Genomic DNA, 21,813 nt, shown 5'->3' with positions numbered 1-21,813 from the left:
GTTCATTTACAAAATACTCTTAATGTACAAAAACGTATGGAAACTACGTTATAAAATCATGAATGTATGGACATGTTTGCTTTTCGAAATTTAGTTTAGAAATAGCGGAGGCATTTTAGTACACGTGGAATATTTCGCTCTTTCTTCTAAATTGCCAAAGTTTCCTTTCATTTTCCGTTACAAATTAAATACTCGAAGAATATCACTAAGGTTATATTACTGCGTATTATTACTAAAATGTATTTTAATTTCTTTAGAGCGCCTCAAAGCTCTTGAAAACTCCGGAAGTTGATGGCGGTAGTCTGTGGTTGCTGAGCAACAGTGTTGGAGACGTCCCTATGGGAGACGTCCAGCAGTACTTAAGTGATATATTTCCAGGTACGTCTGTTGTCAAATGAACGAGCTTTTAGTAATAACATTTGAAATAGGTGACTGATACAGCGTTTTGACTTATTTTATGGTGACAGGTCTGCAAAATAAGATAAGCAATTGCACTAGATGCTGCGTTATTGCACTGCTAATCACCGTTACTGCAGGTAATAAACGGGGTCCAGTCATCAGAAGCGTTGGAAAATGAGCAGGGAACAGGATGAACCCAAAGTAATGGATGAGGAGATGTTACAACAAGCAATTGTTGAACAGGGACCTCAAGGGCAAGCTGGAAAAATAGCCAAGAAAGAGGGCATCCAGTACGAGGAGGTGCTTCAGCTGCGGCTGGACTTCAGAAGTAAGAACCATAACTGTAAAATTAAACATTTTTGATTCAATTTTATTTTATTCAAGATGAATCTCATGAAAACTTTCCTGGGTCATAATTCACCCCAAAATCAAGAGAAAAATACGAATATATATTTTGAATTATTGAAAAAGTGAAACCCACTTTAATTGATTTAGACATTATTTTCATGACAAGTAAAATACATCCCCCTTTCACACAGATAATGCTTTTTTTAATCAGTGTTAAAGGGATAGTTCACGCAAAAAAAATCAAATTCTGTCATCATTTCCTCACCCTCATGTCGTTTCAAACCCGTAAGAGTTTTGTTCATGTTCGAAACACAAATGAAGATCTTTTTGATGAAATCTGAGTGATTTCTGTCCCTCCATTGACAGTCTACGCAACTAGGCCTGGCTACAACTTTGACACTTTAAAAAGTTCATAAAGAGATTGTAAAACTAATCCATAAGAATTGAGCGGTTTAGTCCAAATTTTTATAAAAGACACGATCACATTATATGATGAACAGATTTAATTTAGGCTTTCATTCACATATAAACATTTATTAACTCGCACATCAGTTGTGGTAAACTGAAGCTCAAGCTTGTTCGCTTGACGTGCAAAAACCACTGAGGTTCATTCTCCTGTTACGCACATGTTTGAGCTTCTTCTAGCACCAAGCAGGTTCGGTTGAGCTTCTGTTCACTGATCAATGTTTATAATATGTGAATAAAAGCCTAAATTCATTCTGTTCATCATATAAAGCGATTGAATCTCTTCAGAAAATTTTGAAAAAAAAATCCTGTTCATATGGATTAGTTGCACGATCCCTTTATGAACTTTTTGAAACATTAACATTAAAGTGATAGTTGCGTAGCTGTCAATGTAGGGACAGAAAGTTCTCAGATTTCATCAAAAAGGTCTTCATTTGTGTTTCGAACATGAACGGTTTGGAACGACATGAAGGTGAGTAATTAATGACAGGATTTTCTTTTCTTTTCTTTTTTATTAATTTTCATTATCAAGATTGGTATAATTTCAATAACAGTTCATTGTACATTGTACTTTTTTGAAAAATATAATTAATATAATATTGTGTTTTTTGTAGACATCCTAAAGATGTTCCACCTGTGGCATTTCACCTCTCTAACAAAACTTCAGCTGGATAATAATGTTATTGAGAGGATTGAAGGGTTAGAAAACCTCACTAATCTGATCTGGCTGGGTGAGTACAGAATGTCCGACTGATATCAAAATCATATCCAGAGTATCTCCAAATACTAAGCCATAATTCTTATATTCCTCAGATCTGTCATTCAATAATATTGAAGTGATTGAAGGACTGGACTCTCTTGTGAAACTTCAGGACTTGAGTTTGTTCAACAACCGCATTTCTGTCATTGAAAACCTGGATACGCTGCAGAACCTGCACATCCTCTCTATTGGAAACAATGCCATTGCTCAACTGGATAATGTAAGCCAACTATATATTAGAGGATACAATTTTAGAAAATGTGAAATCCCAGAAGGATGAAAATGAGTCTGACTCCAAAATATGCAGCCATCCACTAATTAATTTTCACTCAACCTAAAGCTGAAGGAAATCATATCTGACCCTGCAGGTGCTGTACCTCAGACAGTTTAAGAATCTACGCACTCTCAACCTTGTGGGAAATCCCATCTGTGATGAAGAGGACTTTAAGTTATTTGTGACGGCATTTCTTCCAGACTTGGTCTATCTGGACTACAGACTGCTGGATGAACAAACGGTTAGTGAGACATTTCATATCATATTTTCGCATATAATTGCAGTTGCTTGGCTTCGTTTTTCAGCTGACCACTTGTGAGAAAGAAAGAGAATATTTCCTATTATTGAAATATTATACTTTGGAAGAAAATATTTAAGTGCAATGTAATGTTTTCTGACACTTAATTGCAATTTAAATTTAAATCTATAATAAATGAAATTAGCTGAAATTGTTTTACTTATTGCCCAATTTCACAGACAAGGTTTAAAGGAGAACTTGGTAACTTTTTTAACTTAATAAAACTGTCTAGAAATCATTTGGATGGTTAAACAACCTGTTCTGGTGATACTGGTGACTTTCCCCGCTCCCCCCAGCGTTCCCAGGCGGAAAACCAACCTTGCAACTTGTTCACTACCGTCCCGGCAAAATAGAAATTGGAAGTCTCTTGAGAAGCGAGAACGAGAACGAGCTCGCGAAACACGAATCGCTTTATGGCAATTCGACATAAACACACACGCATGTATGATGTATTACCAGATTACCCACCTCGGTAGACATACTGTAGCTCCACACGATACAGTTGGCTTGCTCCGATCAAAACAAACGCGCATGAGCAGAGGTAGAGAGGGGGAGGAGGCCGCCGCAAGTGAGTTTTTTACGACCGTGTTGTGAAATATACGCCCCCCCACAGCTGTAGGGGGAGCTCGTGGGGAAAACATGCGACAACAAAAGGGAAAATCAGTGAAGAAGTGACTAGAGTTCGCTAGAGTTGCCGAGTTCCCCTTTAAGATTGTCCCAGACTAAAATGCATGTTTGAGCTTTTTTAACTGAAAGCAACTTGCACTGATATATTTTAAAATATGTTGTGTCATTGTTTTGTCTCAAGATGCACACCAGTAATGTTTTTTTTTTTTTTATAAGGAACGTTTATAAAAGCTACTTAAATTCCCTAATGGAACTAAGGCCTAATCCTGGTGTAATCTAAACCCTGTCCGTGAAACCAGGCATAGATCTAAATGCAATTTCATAACTACTTCTATTTTCTTTTAAATATGGTTCAGGTTTACATTAACACTCATTAAAATAAAGTTTTTGGTTTTTGCAGCAAGAACCTTTAAGTGATCAGCTCTTAAAATAACCATTATTTTTTTTTCTTATAGTATAAAGAACATTTTAAAATCTAAAGAACCTTTTTCTAATGTAACAAACCTTTTGTGGAATGGAAACGTTGCGTGGATGTTAAAGTTTCTTCATGGAACCATCGATGCCAATAAAGAACCTTTATTTTTAAGAGTGTAAACTAAAATATACTGTTACGATCTCTTCTGAATCACAACAAAATAAGGGAGTAACCACACACCACAGCCAATTAATAAGTGAATTTATTCAGTATAAGACAGAACAACATTAAAGATCAGTATAAATGGTAATCAGTGTGTCAGCAGATATGTGCAAAGGTGTAGCATTTATTAAAGACAACAGTCAGTCCATAAAACCTCCAAAAAAACAATTAAAAATAAATTAAAGATAAAGCCTATTTCTCGATCGCAGAGTATTTTTTCTAATAGCCTAAGTGTTTAACTTACGAGAAAAGAAACTTACGGGATAGTCCAAACCATTCTCCCCTGTCTGTAATAAGACAGCTCCAGCCCCAATCTGGCTGGCATCCACCTGTAGTTTAAATGGCATATCCAGCCTCGGGGCAGCTAGAACAGGAGCAGTGGTCAATAATAATTTTCGCTCCAGTCAAATTTCACTGAGTTCTTAAGTAAGTCAGTCAGAGGAGAAACCACGGTTGAAAATTTTGAACAGGATCCCCGGTAATAACCGACCATCCCCAAAAAACGCATGAGTTCTTTTTTGGTAGACGTAAAATTAAATGGTAAAATTAGCTGTACCCACCTGATCTACACAATCCTCCATTCGAGGAAGTGGAAAAGCATCGGGCTTAGTGATGGCGTTTAGCTTGCGATAGTCAGTACAAAATCTATAAGTTGAATCTGCTTTCCTCACTAACAAGCAAGGTGAAGCCCAACTTGAGCACGACGGGACAGCTATTCCATTCTCAAGCATATATTGAATTTCAGATTCCAATGCATTTCTCTTACTGACTGGAGCCCTATAAAAACGTTAATGAATAGGTTGCGCATCTCCAACATAAACATCATGCAGTACAAGTGGGTACATCTGAAAACAAGCCAGGAAACTCCCATAACAACTGGGTTAGGTCTTTACTTTGAACCTCGGTCAAATGTGAAAACAGAGCATCTAAATTCTGAAGAGTCTCTGAATTCTTTAATCGAGGTAGCAAAACACAATCTTCAGGAACAACTATATCCTCCTTAACCATATCTTCTCCTCCTTCAACAAAAGGCTGATAAGACTCAAAAGCAGCAGTGACAACAGGAGCAACTGATTTAGTTGGTTGAACTTCAGAATTTCGAGAACGATAAGCTTTAAGCAAACTTACATGGAAACACTGCTTAGATTTTCGCCTATCTGGAGTTGCAACCTGATAATTTTCGTCAGACAGTTTCCGAATAACAGTATACGGCCCAGTAAACTTAGCACAAAAAGGAGACCCAGAAGACGGTAACAAAATGAACACCTGATCACCTGGTGTAAAGACACAACCTTCAGCATGCTTATCAAAGTGATTCTTCATCTTCTCTTGCGCAACAGCAAGATTTTTCTGTGCACTCAATCCGGCCAAAAACAAACGTCTACGAAAACCATTCACATACTCTACCAAATTTTGCGGAGGATCCTCCTCACCTAGTCCCTCACGCAAAACAGAAAGAGGCCCACGAACACGATGACCGAAAACTAAAGCATTTGGGCTAAATCCCAAACTCTCTTGCTGTACTTCCCTAGCAGCAAGTAATAGCCAGGGTAAATCCTCCTCCCAGTCACGGTTTAACTCCACACAGTAAGCACGCAAAAGTGACTTCAAAGTCTGGTGAAACCGTTCAATCGCACTCTGACTTTGAGGATGATATACGCTCGACTGATTGTGTTTCACTTTAAGCACCTTCAAAACCTCAGCAAACATACGAGACGTAAAATTAGTACCGTTATCACTTTGAATAATTTTAGGTATCCCGAAAAATAGATATGAACTGAGTTAAAGCTTTCACAACTGCTTTGGTGGTAATTCTTCGGATGGCATAGGCTGCGGGATAGCACATCACGGTCAACAGAATGCACTCCCTGATTTAGATGGAGGCAGTGGTCCTACGCAATCAATTATTAAGTGCTCAAACGGTTTGCTTGTAACAGCTATGGGACTCAAAGGCACTGGTTTCAACAGCTGATTTGGCTTCCCAGTTACCTGGCAAGTGTGACACATTCTGATGAAAGACGAAATATCCTTTTTCAAACAGGGCCAATAAAATTGCCGTAAAATTCGGTCATAGGTCTTTTTTACTCCTTAATGTCCGGCAACCTCACCATGTGCATGTTGTAATACTACGTCTCGAAATTGTTTCGGCACCACCACTTGAATTATACACTCCTCCAGTAAATCCTTTTTACAGGGTGTTACGTCCTATTAGTGTCTAGGGTTCTTTTAACGGAACGTAACATATTACAATTTTAAAGATTCTAAAGAGCATTAGTCTGGGCCCTGCCACAGCACCACAACAACAACAAGATTCTTTTTAACCCTTTTTATTCAAAGGCTCTTAACATATCACAACTTGCTCAGAAAATAAGCTTCAGGGGAGGAACAAAGGTCTCAGAAGGGGGGCAATGCCAAAATAATAAACAAAAGCCAGATCTACCTGGGTTTAGGAATTCTTAATAAGCCTCACAAAGGATATACAAATAAATGACAGAAATCTATCCTGACTCCCTACCTAGCCACAAAACAGGAGAAAAAGGGTTACAAAATAAAATGGCGCCCACCTCCCTACAGTTCCCAAGTAACAAGGCAAAAAGAAAGTAACAACAAACAATCAGGAGAATAACAGCTTTTAAAGGAAAACAAATCAAAAGGTGGCTTTACAACTTAAAGGTTTTAGATGGAGGCGTCTCACAACAAAGCAAGAGATCCTTCAGCAACAGCATTCAACAGCATTCAACAGTGAGCAGGCTACAGCACAGATCCACAACAAAAAGCACAACAGCTCCAATCAACAGGACCGGGCAGGACGCAGACCAAGCTCTGGAGAAGAGTTCTCCCCGATTGAGAGTTCTGCTGGATTTTATGCTGCTTCCCTCCTGGATGGTAAGCAGGTGCAGCTGGAGACGCAATCAGCTACCTGCCAGAGGAAAGAGTGGGAGGAGCCAAAGGAGAGCAAGAGACAACAAAAACAACAGAAAGAAAAAACATACCACAGTACAATAATAACTCACCAAAATATACGTCTTTAGACGTAACACTCCCACCAACAAGTTACAAACAATACCCCTAAAGAAATGTTTGTAAACTAAGAATTAGGCATACTAATTGTCCACACTGTATACTCTAGAAAGTGCATCTGCTACAATATTTTCGGAACCTTTTCGGTGTTGAATGTCAAGGTTATACTCTTGTATGATTAAAGACCAGCGCATCAGTCGTTGGTTTGAGTTGCACATTCTCCAAAGGAATACCAAGGGGTTGTGATCAGTGTACACCACCACCGGGTTACAACTACTTCCCAAGTAAACTTCGAAGTGTTGCAATGCCAGAAGTAAGGCTAAAGCCTCTTTTTCAATAGTGCTGTACCTCTGTTGGCATTTTGTAAACTTCTTGGAGAAGTAACTCACAGGATGCTCTACACCAGCCGAGTCTTCTTGCAGCAATACAGCACCTGCCCCTGAAGAACTTGCATCCACCTGCAACTTGAAGGGCAGAGCAAAATTGGGAGCAGAAAGGACGGGGGCATGGCACAGCAGGTCTTTTGCAGCATTAAATGCACTGTTACAATCATGACTCCACACAAATTTTCTGGAGGTACTCAGGAGATCTGTCAACGGGACAACCACAGAAGCAAAGTTTTTACAGAAGCTTCTGTAGTAACCAGCCATACCCAGAAATCGTCTCAGTTCTCTCTTGTTAGTAGGAATGGGAAAGTTCAGTATGGCTGCAACTTTTTCTTCAACTGGCCTCACTTGCCCTTGGCCCACCTTTTTACCCAAATAGGTAACTACAGCCTTCGCAAACTCACACTTCACCAAGTTTAACGTCAATGATGCCTCAGACAACCTACTAAAAACTTGGTTAAGGCTATTCAGATGGTCTTCCCAACTAGCTGAATAAATCACTACATCATCCAAGTAGGCCTCACAGTTGGTCACCCCTGACAACACGTGCCGCATAAGACGTTGGAAGGTCGCAGGTGCATTTCGCATCCCGAAGGCCATAACAGAATATTGTAGGAAGTTGTCAGGGGTAACAAAAGCAGAGATTTCTGAAGCTCGAGGTGTGAGTGGCACCTGCCAGTATCCTTTTAGAAGATCCAATTTGGTGACGTAACGTGCAGATCCAACTCTGTCGACACAGTCCTCTATTCGAGGTAGAGGAAAAGAGTCAGGCTTGGTGACGTTATTAACTTTGCGGTAGTCAGTACAAAAACGATAGGACGAGTCAGCTTTAGGAACAAGCAAACACGGTGAACTCCAAGGGCTCTGACTGGGCGTAGCAAAACCATGTTGCAACAAATATTCAACCTCTGACTTCATTACTTCACGTTTATGCGGATTGACACGGTAAGGATGTTGTTTAATGGGTACAGAGTCACCTACATCGATGTCATGTGTGAGGACAGTAGTTTGGCGGGGAACATCAGAAAACAAGGTGGGATACTCACTTATTAACTCTATTATATTTGTGCGTTGGGTCTTAGGCAAGTGAGCAAGATACGAGTCTAAGTTACTCAAGACTGCAGAATTGTTCAGACGCGTACAAGACATTCGGTCTTCATTTTCAATAAGATTATCCTCCAATGGACAATATGCAGTAGGCAGCAGTGTAGAAGTAACAGCAGACACTACATCAGAGACAGGAACTTCGTTTGTGGTCTCGTTCGTGACATAAGCCTTCAACATATTCACATGACACACTCGACTTTTTCTCCTACGATCTGGAGTTGAGATTACATAATCAGTGTTAGTAAGTCTTTTCTCAACAGCATAGGGACCAGTGAATTTAGCCTGCAGTGCTGACCCGGGGACTGGAAGCAAGACCAAAACCAAATCGTTGGTTTGGAAGTTGCGCTTTACACATTTCCTGTCATAACGCAATTTCATCTTGGATTGTGCACTTATCAGATGAGCTTTTGCTATCTCACAAGCCTTATGGAGACGTTCACGAAAATCACTTACGTAGTCCAACACATTACTAGATACTGAGTTTTTTGATAATAACTGCTCACTTAGCAGTTTCAAAGGCCCACGAACAGTGTGTCCAAAGACAAGTTCCGCAGGGCTAAAACCTAAAGACTCCTGCACAGTCTCCCTAGCTGCGAACATTAACAATGGCAAGCCCTCAACCCAGTCTTTGCCAGTACTGAGACAATATGCACGTAGCATTGATTTTAGGGTTTGGTGAAAGCGTTCCAGCGCACCCTGGGACTCTGGATGGTATGCGCTGGATAGTTTATGATCAACTCCTAACTCTTTTAACACTTGTGCAAACACTTTTGAAGTGAAGTTAGTACCTTGATCGGTTTGGATAACTTTAGGCAATCCGAACATTGAGCAGAACCTAATTATCTCCTTCACTACCGTCTGGGCTTTAAGAGTACGGAGCGGAACAGCTTCCGGAAACCGAGTCGCAGCACACATCAACGTCAAAACATATTGATGCCCTGATTTTGATTTTGGTAACGGCCCAACACAATCTAAAATCAACCGTTCAAACGGTTCACCCATTGCTGGAATCGGATGGAGGGGAGCAGAAGGTAAAGTCTGATTCGGCTTACCTGCAAGCTGGCAGATGTGGCAAGTCTTGCAGAATTTGGAAACACTAGACTTCAGTCCAGGCCAAAAGAAGTATCGGGAAATGCGCTTGTAGGTTTTGTTAACCCCAAGATGGCCAGAGAGTGGATGCTCATGGGCAAGCTGCAATACCACAGAACGATAACCAGAAGGCAAAACAACTTGATAGACATCTAAAGCATCAACATCATGTGGTTTCCAGCGACGGATTAGGACATCATCTTCCCAAAAAAAACCTATCCTAGCATCGTACAAGTCTCCGAACTGAACAGCAGCTTCAATGCAGGGTGCTAGAGATTGATCAGACCTTTGAGCAGCAACTAAGTGTTCCCTTTCAAATTCCAGAGCTGTTGCTTTTAAATCTGAGTTCACAGAACCATCAGGAGCTAGTTGTGGTTTAATAGATAGAGTACACTCCTGGCGACTATTTGCTGGATTCAGAAACGAGTCAGCAAGATTCACTGTCTCTTCCCATTTCTGTGCCTGAGCACGAGTTACTGCACAAGAAGGGAATACAGAAGGGAAACAAACAGCAACATCAGAGTCAGGCGATATCTCTGGTGTATCGACAACAACTGGAGAGGGGAAAACTTTACCACCTGCCAAGTCATTCCCCAAGATAAGGCTTACACCATCCACAGGCAGCTCCGTTCTCACACCAAGAGGAACCATACCTGTAACCAGATCAGACTTTAGATAAACCATATGTTCTGGCACCCTCACACATCCTAACTCAATTCCACGCACCAACACATCACTACCAGAGTACGTTTCGGCAGAGAACGGCAAAGCATCTGCTAAGATAAAGGACTGTGTTGCACCAGTGTCTCTCAGGATGGAGATAGGTTTATCCAGAGATTCAGTACAAAGGGAAACAGAACCATTAAAGAGAAAGGGTTCAAACCCAGTACCATTAGCCGGTACCGAACGGTTTTTAGGGACTGAAACAGCTCGAGCAAAAGCTACACTTTTAGATTTCCCAGCAGCACTTTTCTGTTTCCACGCTTTACAATCCATAATCAAGTGGCCTGGATCCAAACAGTAGAAACAAACACGTTTGTTACCAGAGCGTTTTGCATCAGCTTTATGACTTTTCTCTGCCATCTCCCTCAAAACACTGGAAGTTTCCTTCTCCGCCTGCTCACTATTAAAAAACTGACGTTTGGACTGACGTGAAGATGGAAATACTGTCTTATGGGTGAGCACAAACTCGTCTGCTATCACAGCAGCTTCAGAGAGCGTGTTTACCTTCTGTTCATTCAAATGAACAACTACAGGTTCAGGTGCACAATTTTTAAACTCTTCCAGTAAGATAAGTTCTTGCAACTGCTCAAAATTGGTGACTTTATTAGAGAGACACCACTTCTCAAAGAGTGTTTTTTTCTCTCTCGCAAACTCTACATATGTTTGTTTGGCTGTTTTCATTAAGTGTCGGAAGCGCTGACGGTAGGCTTCAGGAACCAATTCATATGCTCTCAATACCGCAGCTTTGACAATCTCATAATCAAGAGACTGCTCAATCGGAAGTGAAGAACAGACCTCTTGTGCCTTGCCTACAAAATTGCACTGTAGAAGGAGGCCCCACATGTCTTTTGGCCACCCCAACTTAGCAGCGATGCGTTCAAAAGTGGTAAAATAACAATCAACTTCAGCTTCTCTAAAAGGTGGCACCAGTTTCACATACTTCACAACATCAAAGTTTGGCTGGGTATTGCCTACTGGGTCGTAGCTAACCGTGTTGGATTGTGAAGGTGAACTCTCAAACGTTGGTGAGGAGGGAGCTCTCAAGCGTGGAAGGGGAACAGGCTTCCTACGCAAAACCTCAGCTTCTAATTCAAGAGTTTTTAGCTTAATGTCACGTTGTGCTTCAACCTCAACAGTACGGAGTTGTACTACTTTAATATCATGTTCCTGTCTTTTTAGCTCTAACTCAAGCTCTTTTAACTTAACTGCCGTCATCGGATCTAATCGAGATTCAGTGGGAAGGGGTAAACCTAAAGCAGAAGCTTCCTCCACGGCTACATTCTCCTCTGACACATCCAGTGGTGATTCAGCAGGTAAAATGCCTGTATTCACCAGCGCACTATACAGCTCCCTTTTAATCACTTGCTTTGCAGCATCTCTGGACACAGTAACATTAAAGAAATCAGCAATTACCAAAAAATCTTTTTTTCTACACTGATTAAAAACTTCTGTAGTTGGTGCAAGTGTAAACGCCAAAAGATCAAATTCCATCTTGCCGCATGCAGTCTGCCCTCACCCCAAAAAAAATGAAAGCAGCCAAAACTTATTACCTATAATACAAAAGTCTCACTGAAAAACCAACAATATGCTTCAATGAGTTCTACCTTAAAAATGGGCGTTTTACAAGAGAAAGTCACCAAATAAGTGCCTAACTGGGCAAGTTTAAAAATAAACAACTTGGTAGAGGACAAAAGATAAACTCTACAAACTACCAAATTCGCAAGGGACGAGCCCCCAAATATGTTACGTCCTATTAGTGTCTAGGGTTCTTTTAACGGAACGTAACATATTACAATTTTAAAGATTCTAAAGAGCATTAGTCTGGGCCCTGCCACAGCACCACAACAACAACAAGATTCTTTTTAACCCTTTTTATTCAAAGGCTCTTAACATATCACAACTTGCTCAGAAAATAAGCTTCAGGGGAGGAACAAAGGTCTCAGAAGGGGGGCAATGCCAAAATAATAAACAAAAGCCAGATCTACCTGGGTTTAGGAATTCTTAATAAGCCTCACAAAGGATATACAAATAAATGACAGAAATCTATCCTGACTCCCTACCTAGCCACAAAACAGGAGAAAAAGGGTTACAAAATAAAATGGCGCCCACCTCCCTACAGTTCCCAAGTAACAAGGCAAAAAGAAAGTAACAACAAACAATCAGGAGAATAACAGCTTTTAAAGGAAAACAAATCAAAAGGTGGCTTTACAACTTAAAGGTTTTAGATGGAGGCGTCTCACAACAAAGCAAGAGATCCTTCAGCAACAGCATTCAACAGCATTCAACAGTGAGCAGGCTACAGCACAGATCCACAACAAAAAGCACAACAGCTCCAATCAACAGGACCGGGCAGGACGCAGACCAAGCTCTGGAGAAGAGTTCTCCCCGATTGAGAGTTCTGCTGGATTTTATGCTGCTTCCCTCCTGGATGGTAAGCAGGTGCAGCTGGAGACGCAATCAGCTACCTGCCAGAGGAAAGAGTGGGAGGAGCCAAAGGAGAGCAAGAGACAACAAAAACAACAGAAAGAAAAAACATACCACAGTACAATAATAACTCACAAAAATATACGTCTTTAGACGTAACACAGGGAATGTACTTCCTTAGAAGCATCTCATCTTGGATAAAACATCCACTTCTTTTAACATAACAGCACTTCTTACCTCGTGAGGCGAAATAACAACATCAAACAACTTCTGCAACTCAGGGTCTTCCTGCTGCACATCTACCAACTCCCTATGAGAAATAGGTGAAAGGGTGGACAAACCAGGCACAACATATTTTGACACTTCTTGTTTCTCAAATGACATCTCATGACTCCTTGCACGAGTCACAACACAAGCTGTAAATACTTCAGGAAAATTTTGTTGCAAAATGTCGGAGTTCTCAGTGACTGGAATAGGCACTACCTCAGGAGGTGGGATCACCTCTCGCCAGACTCTACCTCCAGCCAATTTGTTACCCAAGATGACAGTAACCCCATCCACTGGGGTTCCAAAAAACCCAAATTTCTTTCCTCCAGCTCTGTTTTCATTAATGTTACTACTCTGTTGACCTGATCTGTCTTCTCTGTATACCTTTCTATGCGTTAATACATAATCATCTGCTAAAACTGCAGCTTCCATTGCGTCTTTTGGCTTCTTTTCATTTATGAATGAAGCAATGTAATCGGGCACAATATTTTTAAATTGTTCTAAAATGACCAAATCACGCAGCATTTCAAAGTCATCAACAGCGGACGCAACACACCAACGATCAAAAAAAGAAACTAGATCCCTTACCACCTCAGAGTAAGTTTGACGATCACCTTTTCTCCAGCTTCGAAATCGCTGGCGATAGGCTTCAGGAACCAGTTCGCAGGCCTTCAAAATAGCTACTTTTACCTTGTCATAATCCTTTCTGTCCTCCATTGTGAGCACTGCATATGCCTCCTGTGCCTTGCCTGTGATCACCGTTTGAAGCATGACAATACGGATAGACCTCGGCCAATTTCTTTCTTCGGACATAGTTTCGAATAAAGAAAAAGAAAACATCATGTTCATTAAATTTGGGAAGCAGCCTTAAATTACTGGCCAAGTCAAACCCTCCAGATAAACTTAAACCTCTCTCCCCAACATCTGACATCATTTTCCCTTCCTTTACCAATCTCAACCGCTCCACCTACAGCTCATGATCTCATCCGGACTTCTCAGCCTCTTTTTTTTTTTTTGTTCGAAATCAATCTCGCGTTGTCTGAGCACATTCTCGTTTCTTATTATTTCAATCTCCAATCCATAACGTTTAGTTTCTTTAATCAACTCTTTATCGTGAAGCTGCTGCATTTGTAAAATCTCTTTTCTTTCCTCGAAAGATAACCCGGAGAAATATTCTAATATCTAAAGTATCTAAAATATTCTAATATCTAAAGAATATTTTCTTCTCATATTCTATCCCCTTCTAAACTGCTTACTAACCCACTAAGCTAACATATGCCTAGTCTTCATGCAGCTTTCAAGAGTAAAGCGCCATTAAACACCAAAATACCGATGGTTTAAAAATTGAACAAACAGCTCAATCAGAAACCACGACGGTGTACTTCACCCAAAAGCCTGGACAAAAAAAATAAAGGCAAAATAACACTTTTCTAATTCCTACTCGGGAGAAAATGAACAATGTATCCCCTGTAAAAAGAAAAATGCACTTACCTTCAATGATGACTACTTTTGAACTCACGAGTCGGTTTAAACACAATGGGTCTCATTCATGAAACACGATTCATTAAAATGTTCGTATTTTCCAAATGTTAGCTGGTACAAAAGAAATCTACACCTGCTCCCAGCCACGCGTAAATAGTGCGTTTAACATCCGAACGTTTTGCTTATTAATAAGGCTGCATTTTAATTCACCTTAATCGGGTACCTATTTACACAGCATTTTGAAAAAATATTATATATAGTAATTACATATGGTTTTTCTTTTTACTTTTATTATGAGAGCCAGTAATAGCATCTGCAAACGGAACACTTTAATCAAATAATTAATTGCTTTCAGTAGGGCCTCCTCCAGTTTGAATACAATTTTTTCAAAGTAAACTAATTCGTTTTTTGCAATCAAGCTTCATGTCGAACCATTTTCTTTTCACTTCTGGGACTGTTCGATTAACAGATGAAACTCCATTAACTGCATCTGTAATATGCTGCCAAGCTTCCTTTTTTTTAGGACCTGATACGCCACTATGTACGCTTGAAAATAAAATGTGGCGTTTTGAATGAACTTCTGATAATAAAACTTCAATTTATGCATCTGAGAAATTTCTCTTTTTCATTCGCTTTTGAGAAGACAGTTGAAATCCTTTGTTTGGTGTCATAATATTATGCCCATATATAGTTGTCAGTCGGATTTAATGGGCGGGATTTATGGTAATTGAGAATGAGTGTGCATGCGCGTCCCATTTACGACTGATTGGAATTCATTAACACACATTTCACTATCACATCTGACGTTTATGAAGTATTTGTAAATCAGGAGAAGAGTTTTCGTCTCTTTACGCGCAAATCACTCACATATTTACTCGTATATTTACGAATGTTTCATGAATGAGACCCAATATCTATGTATGTGTCTCAAAACAACGCACATACCGAAAGCTCAATAAAAATATCAAATATTAATCAAATTTCATCTTATGATGTAATTTCGCTTCAGGACGAGCCCCCATTTGTTACGATCTCTTCTGAATCGCAAAAAAATTAGGGAGTCACCACACATCACAGCCAATTAATAAGTGAATTTGTTTATCAGTATAAGACAGAACAACATTAAAGATCAGTATAAATGGTAATCAGTGTGTCAGCAGATATGTGCAAAGGTGTAGCATTTATGAAAGACAACAGTCCAACCATTCTCAGTCCATGAAACCTCCAAAAACAACAACCATCCCAAAGGAGATGGATCAAAAGGCGGCAGTGATCTCCCATATCCCTCACATCTCATGAGTTCTCCGTTAGCCTCTTGACAAGAGACCCAAGGTACAGAGCAAAGCGAAAACAGCCCCAATCTCTGCACAAAAACAGCCCCACGCTCCCATCTCTTTTATAGAGCGTCATGATTACATTCAGGTGTGCAACCATTCCCTTCAGCCAATCACCTGCAACTCTGACTGTTTCAGTAAATAACGAGTTACTCACTGACACAGTCACAATACTTTAATGTAATTTCTATTGAAAAACGCATTTAAATATATTTGGAATTACACACTTGTAATGTTAAAGTTGCAATTTAGTGCATTTAAAATATATTAGCTTTAAAATGTCATATTGAATAACACACTACAGTTTAAATTATAATCAAGTACTTTGCATGAGCTTTAAAATGTTAGTCAACACATCAAAATAAGTGTACTTATTTAAAGCATGACCAATAAAATGTTTTAAAATGAACTTCAAAGTAAAGTTTTCACTTTACATTATTGCAAAGTGCACTTTTTAGAAGTTGACTTAAGAAACATTCATGAAAGTGAACTCTCATTAAGTGCATTCATGTTATATTATCTGCAAGTACAGTTTTGTAAAATATTTGAGATTCGAATTACACATACAAGTGCACATTCAATAGCATCTTTTTTTTTTGTCCTAATGTTCTGTTCATAATTCATATTTTTTTGCACCTACATATAAAGCGTGAAACTGCCTTTGCAAAGTATCAAGATGCTGTAGAAGAATTGCTATACAAAGAGCTCCAGGAGCAGAAGGCAATTGAGGCTCAGAAGAAAAGAAACGAGGAGCTTCAACTACACAAGGTAGACAACATCACCATGCCATCCATCTCATTCAAGTACAAGAACACTGATCTTAAATGATCGAGGTTTAATAAGTCAGATTTACACTACAGTGTTTGAAACGCTGCACTGTATTAAAATCTTCTTTCTACTGGACATACAAACTTAATATATACTCTTCTTAAGAGTAGTGAATAAATATTGCTTCCTTCTTTCACAGGACGCATTCGTGGAGTTCTTAAATGGACCTCAACTTTTCGACAGCATGTTTGCTGAGGATCCTGATGCAGAGAAACTGGCTCTCCTCCCGGGAATTGAAGCTTTGCTGCAGACATATCCTTATTATGAATAGCAAAATATACAAATCAAACCACAAATGAAAACAATACATTATAATACACTCTTAAACATAGGGCTCTTTTTTGGCATTGAAGTTTCCCTGAAGAACCTCTAACATTCATGGAGCTTTTCTTTAGATTAGATGTTCTTTAGATTTTTAAAATGCTCTTCAAACTAAGAAAAAAAAATGGTTATTTTAAGAACTGTTTCCTGAAAGGTTGACCAACCATTGAAAAATGGTTCTTCTATGGCATCGCTGCAAACTTTTGGAACCTTTATTTTTAAAGAGGACCTATTATGCTTTTTATATTTTGAGCTCCTCATGATAACTTTTAGGGCAAATATCAAAAATATCATTTACGTCTTTTAGTTTGTCAAAGTGCCGATTTTGAAGTGTGCACATGTGCGATTGTGCTCTAGTACGTAAGAAGGAGCCTATGACTGAATCTGGAAATAAAGCAAAATAACAAAAGCAACATCAAGACTGTAAAATAACCTCTTTAAGAGTGCAGATGAGGGAACAGCTGTTAAAAAGGACTCAAAATAATCCATTTACCTTGACAATCCCTTTACATTTAAGAGCAAAATGGAAGCTCTATGTGTGCAGATATTTGAGGAGGGTTTGGCTCAGCTTGCTCAGAGAACGGCTGAGGTGGAATCCTTTGTTACCGGTTCCCATGAGGGAGTGGCTGACAATCGGCGCAAAGCAGTGCAAATAGTAGCTGACTTTGAAAAGTCCAGGAGACAGGTTGGTTTCTTTTCCCTCAGTCACACAAGACAACCTGTTTCTGACCAGTTGAACACGTCAAAACGCTCACAAATTAAATTCTGTTCTATTGCAGAAGATTGCGGAAATGCAACAGATCGCAGACGCCGAGCTTCTTGAAGCTCACATCACTTCCTGCCGTGAACAGGCTGACCAGCTCTATGAAACCCTCATGAGTCATGAACTGCAACTGGTGGACCAACTGGAGGTCAGAATAAAAATACCTATATTGTTAATGTAATATTAATTATGGAGCATATCACCTAAATGAGTGGAAGTTTCACAATGCTTTTTTTTTTTAAGGACATCTTCAAAGACTTTGAGAGGAACATCTCAGACATGGTTGGAGGGTTCATTGAAAACGTGCAAGGGATATATCCTTTATCTAACAAAGCATATATAAAATAAATATTTTTATTTTATGGGTAAGGCTTCTTTAACTCTGACACACGTTCGCACTGATTCGAGACCTGGAGAACTGGTACAATGAACAACAGCTTGTGATTGCCTTGGCAACACTGGAGAAGGTGGTTAAAGGCGAGCAAGAGGAGGAAGTATCGGATGATCTGGCAACGGTCAGTGGAAAACTGTCTTCATGATCACTTAATTTGTGTTTAATTATGAATAATTAAGAAGTCAAAAGCCATCGTAACTACATGCCAGACACTTATTTTTAGTATTGACTGATCCTTCGTCCTCATTTCCTATGCTGCCCTGTAGCTCCTGGTAGATAAAGACACAGTGACCGATGCAGTCAGTGCTTCTCACGACACACACGTGCAGAAGATTGATAACAGGGAGGATGAGCTACTGGCACGGGTCAACAGCTGGATGAGCGGTCTGCTGAAATCGGTACTTGATTATAAACACACATCCTGTGAACTCCTTAACAATATTATTATATTACGTTGTAGCCTACCGTGCAGCTGTCCAGGATCAGAACAACCTTTTATTATTAAATAAAATGTCAATCTTTTTTGTTTGTGTTAATAGATACACAATGATGAGGTGAAGAGGAATCGCAAGCGCATCTCAGAGATCCAAAACTACATTTGTTTTGTAAAGGATGAGCTAGAGCACATGGCATCATCTGAGGAGGGTTAAAATATTTCTCTTGTCAGATCCAGAATATATACAGTTAGGTCCATATATATTTGGACACATTTTTTTTCTTTTTTCAGGTATTTACCAAAACATATTCAAGCTATAGTTATTTAATGGATATGGGCTGAAAGTGCTCAGGTTTAATTTGAGGGTATTTACATCCAAATTGGAGGACGGGTTTAGAAATTACAGCTCTTGAGAGAGCCAATCACAACATCCAGCCAAGTGAAGGACACTCTCCAGGAAGGTAGGCGTGTCATTGTCAAAGTCTACAATCAAGAGAAGACTTCACGAGAGGAAACACAAAGGGTTCACCACAAGGTGCAAACCATTCATAAGCATCAAGAATGGAAAGGCCAGATTAGACTAAAAAAGCATCTAAAAAAGCCTGACCAGCTCTGGAAAAGCTTTCTTTGGACGGATGAAACTAAGATCAACCGTACCAAAATGATGGGAAGAAAAAAGTATGGAGAAGACTTGGAACAGCTCATGATCCAAAGAATACAACATCATCTGTAAAACATGGTGGAGGCAGTGTGATGGCATGGGCATGCATGGCTTCCAGTGACACTGGATCACTGGTGTTTATTGATGATGTGACAGAAGACAAAAGCAGACGGATGAATTCTGAAGTGTATAGGAATATACTGTCTGCCCAGATTAAGCAAAATGCAGCAAAGTTGGTTGACGGCGCTTCACGGTACAGATGGACAATGATCCAAAACACACTGCAAAAGCTACCCAGGAGTTTTTTAAGGAAAAAAAGTGGAATATTCTGCAATGGCCGAGTCAATCACCTGATCTCAACCCGATCAAGCATGCATTTCACTTGCTAAAGGCAAAACTAAAGGCAGAAAGACCTACGAACAAACAACAACGGAAGAAAGCTGCAGTTAAGGCCTGGCAAAGCATCACAAAGCAGGAAACCCAGTCTTTGGTGATTGTCCATGGGTTCCAGACTTCAGGCAGTCATTGCCTGCAAAGGATTCTCAACAAAATATTAAAAATGAACATTTTATTTATGATTATATTAATTTGTCCAATTACATTTGAGCCCCTGAAAATGGGGGTACTGTGTAAAAAAAAAAAATTTGGTTGCAGTTCCTAGAATGTTTACTTGATATTTTTGTTCAACCCCTTGAATTAAAGCTGAAAGTCTGCACTTCAAATTCATCTTGAGTGTTTCATTTTAATTTTATTCTGTTGGCATACAGAACCAAAAGTATGAAAATTGTGCCTGTGTCCAAATATATATGGACCTAACTGTATATATATATATATTGCTATGTATGTATATATAATAATTTTTTTTTTGCTTATTTTGTTGTTAGATGTTGATAAGTATGCAGCTGTATTATCTTTGTTTTGTTTATTAAATTTTGAGATCATCAGTTTTAAAATAATGTTGTAGGGTTTGTTTTTGTACTTTATGCAATGCTTCCATCTACAGACGAGTAAAGAGTGTTGCAGCATTTCCATTTGTTGAGAGAGAGAGAGAGAGAAAGATGTTTGAATCTCTTTTTGCAAAAAAAAAAAAATCTTTTTTTTTAACCAAGTTTTTGGTTTTTAAAAATTCCCCTTTTTTCCTTTTATAATTGAACAAGAAACATCTCAAATAAAAACATAAAATTCCAAGACTCAAAAAAAAAAACCATTACATGCATATATTGCTTCACAACATATTTAAAAATTACCTACCACCATTTTTAAACATTCAGAAATAGGTTTTTTCTCATGATCTATAGTACACAACATTTCACTTAAACCCCATGTTTCTTTAAAACTAACCAGATTTTTTGTCAATTTAAAATAAACAAACTCTGCTCGGATCCTTGAAGTCACAAAACCTCTTAACATTCTCTCTGGATCAACAAAAGCTGCTTCTTTTATCTTTTTTTTTTCTTGTTACCCAGATTGCCATTTTGGTTTCTGCTATACTTCGGTCCATAAATAAAACCAGTGTCATTAAACTCTTTGCCTAGTTTTTCAATCCATTTTTCTAATGTCTGAAAAACACTCTCAGTCTAGAACAATATAAGAACAGATGATCAACTGATTCTTCTAAATCACAAAAGGGACATTTCTTTTCTACAGTGGGATCAATATGTGCCACGTGTCTGTTCGTAGCTACTGCCCAATGTATAATTCTCCATTGTAGATCTGCAGATCATTTTTCAAAGGGAGATTTATACAGTGACCTCCAGCATCTTCTAGGAGAAGAGTTTGGCCCTAGCACATCTGTCCACTTTGTTTCTCTACTTTCCTTCAGAGCTGATTGGTGAACGACTTTTACACAAGCCAAATACAAACTTTTCTTTGAAGCCTCTTTGAAACCATGCATCTCCGGAGTCTTAAAAGTGAGCATTGATTCCTCTCGTGGTTCTTCTTCCACAAAAGCTGAAACAATAAGATCAGGAAAATTCTCCTCTTCATTCAAAATCTCTTCTTCTTGACTTCTGATGATATGCAGAAGGAAAAGATGATTAAAACCCATCCATTACATATTTTATAAATCTGATGGACTTAATTCCTGTCAGATTAGTCATTTCTGCTGGACTTTATTTTCCACTCGTCGTGATGTTTTGTGCCTCCAGCTCTTGCCATTGTTTTCGGCAGGCTTTTTGAATTAGGCACTTTTGCTTGAAGTAATGGATTATTAAAAAGAGGTTCCTTGTTTATCCAGAATTCAGAATCAGACCATTTCCTTTTCACTCGGAAATTTGATGTCCATGTTTTCAACATTGTTTTATAAAAAAGCAGAAGTGTCTGTCAAGTCCATTTCTGTCAGATTAATTAAAAACAAATGTAAATCATATTTAAAAACATCAACTTCATGTAATAGGGCATTAGCAATTTCAGTCAAGCACTTCTTTGAATATAGCAACTTCTGTGCTGCTTGCAGCCTAAAGGTTTTAATTCTGCTTTTTAATGTCTGTTAATCCTTGTCCACCTTCATTTACTGGTAAGAAAAGAATGGCAGCTTTAGTCTTTTTCTTTTTTTTTTTTTCTTTTTTTTTTGTCTTTTTCACCTTTTAACAACTTCAGTGAACGCATCCAAGACAGATGAAGTCATCGTCATCCATAAGTCCGTTGAGCTCTCCGCAGGACTCATGATACCACCGTTGGCAGTGGCAGCAAGCCACCCATTCCTCATTGGCCTTTGGGTCGCTTGTATCCCCATAGACCCCCTTGCAGCCAGTACAGGGGTCACTTCCC

At 39.1% G+C, this 21,813-nt stretch overlaps 1 protein-coding gene across 1 annotated transcript; it reads left to right on the top strand.

Annotated features, from left to right (window-relative positions):
• Positions 1-573: 573 nt before the first annotated feature.
• On the top strand, positions 574-18,597 carry LOC308696330 (dynein regulatory complex subunit 3-like; the record flags this gene model as incomplete). The annotated part of the gene is made up of 11 exons (XM_081374912.1): positions 574-727; positions 1,827-1,943; positions 2,026-2,192; positions 2,341-2,487; positions 16,290-16,409; positions 17,335-17,475; positions 17,570-17,701; positions 17,797-17,886; positions 17,991-18,068; positions 18,214-18,345; positions 18,487-18,597. 11 exons carry the CDS (start codon positions 574-576, stop codon positions 18,595-18,597), a joined length of 1,389 nt encoding a protein of 462 aa, XP_081231038.1.
• Between the last annotated feature and the right edge of the window lie 3,216 nt (positions 18,598-21,813).

This window comes from Scardinius erythrophthalmus (assembly GCF_964197995.2).
Source record: "Scardinius erythrophthalmus genome assembly, chromosome: 1".
Lineage (NCBI taxonomy): Eukaryota > Metazoa > Chordata > Actinopteri > Cypriniformes > Leuciscidae > Scardinius > Scardinius erythrophthalmus.
Note: the sequence above shows the minus strand (reverse complement) of the source record. Positions and strands in the feature narration are given on the sequence as shown.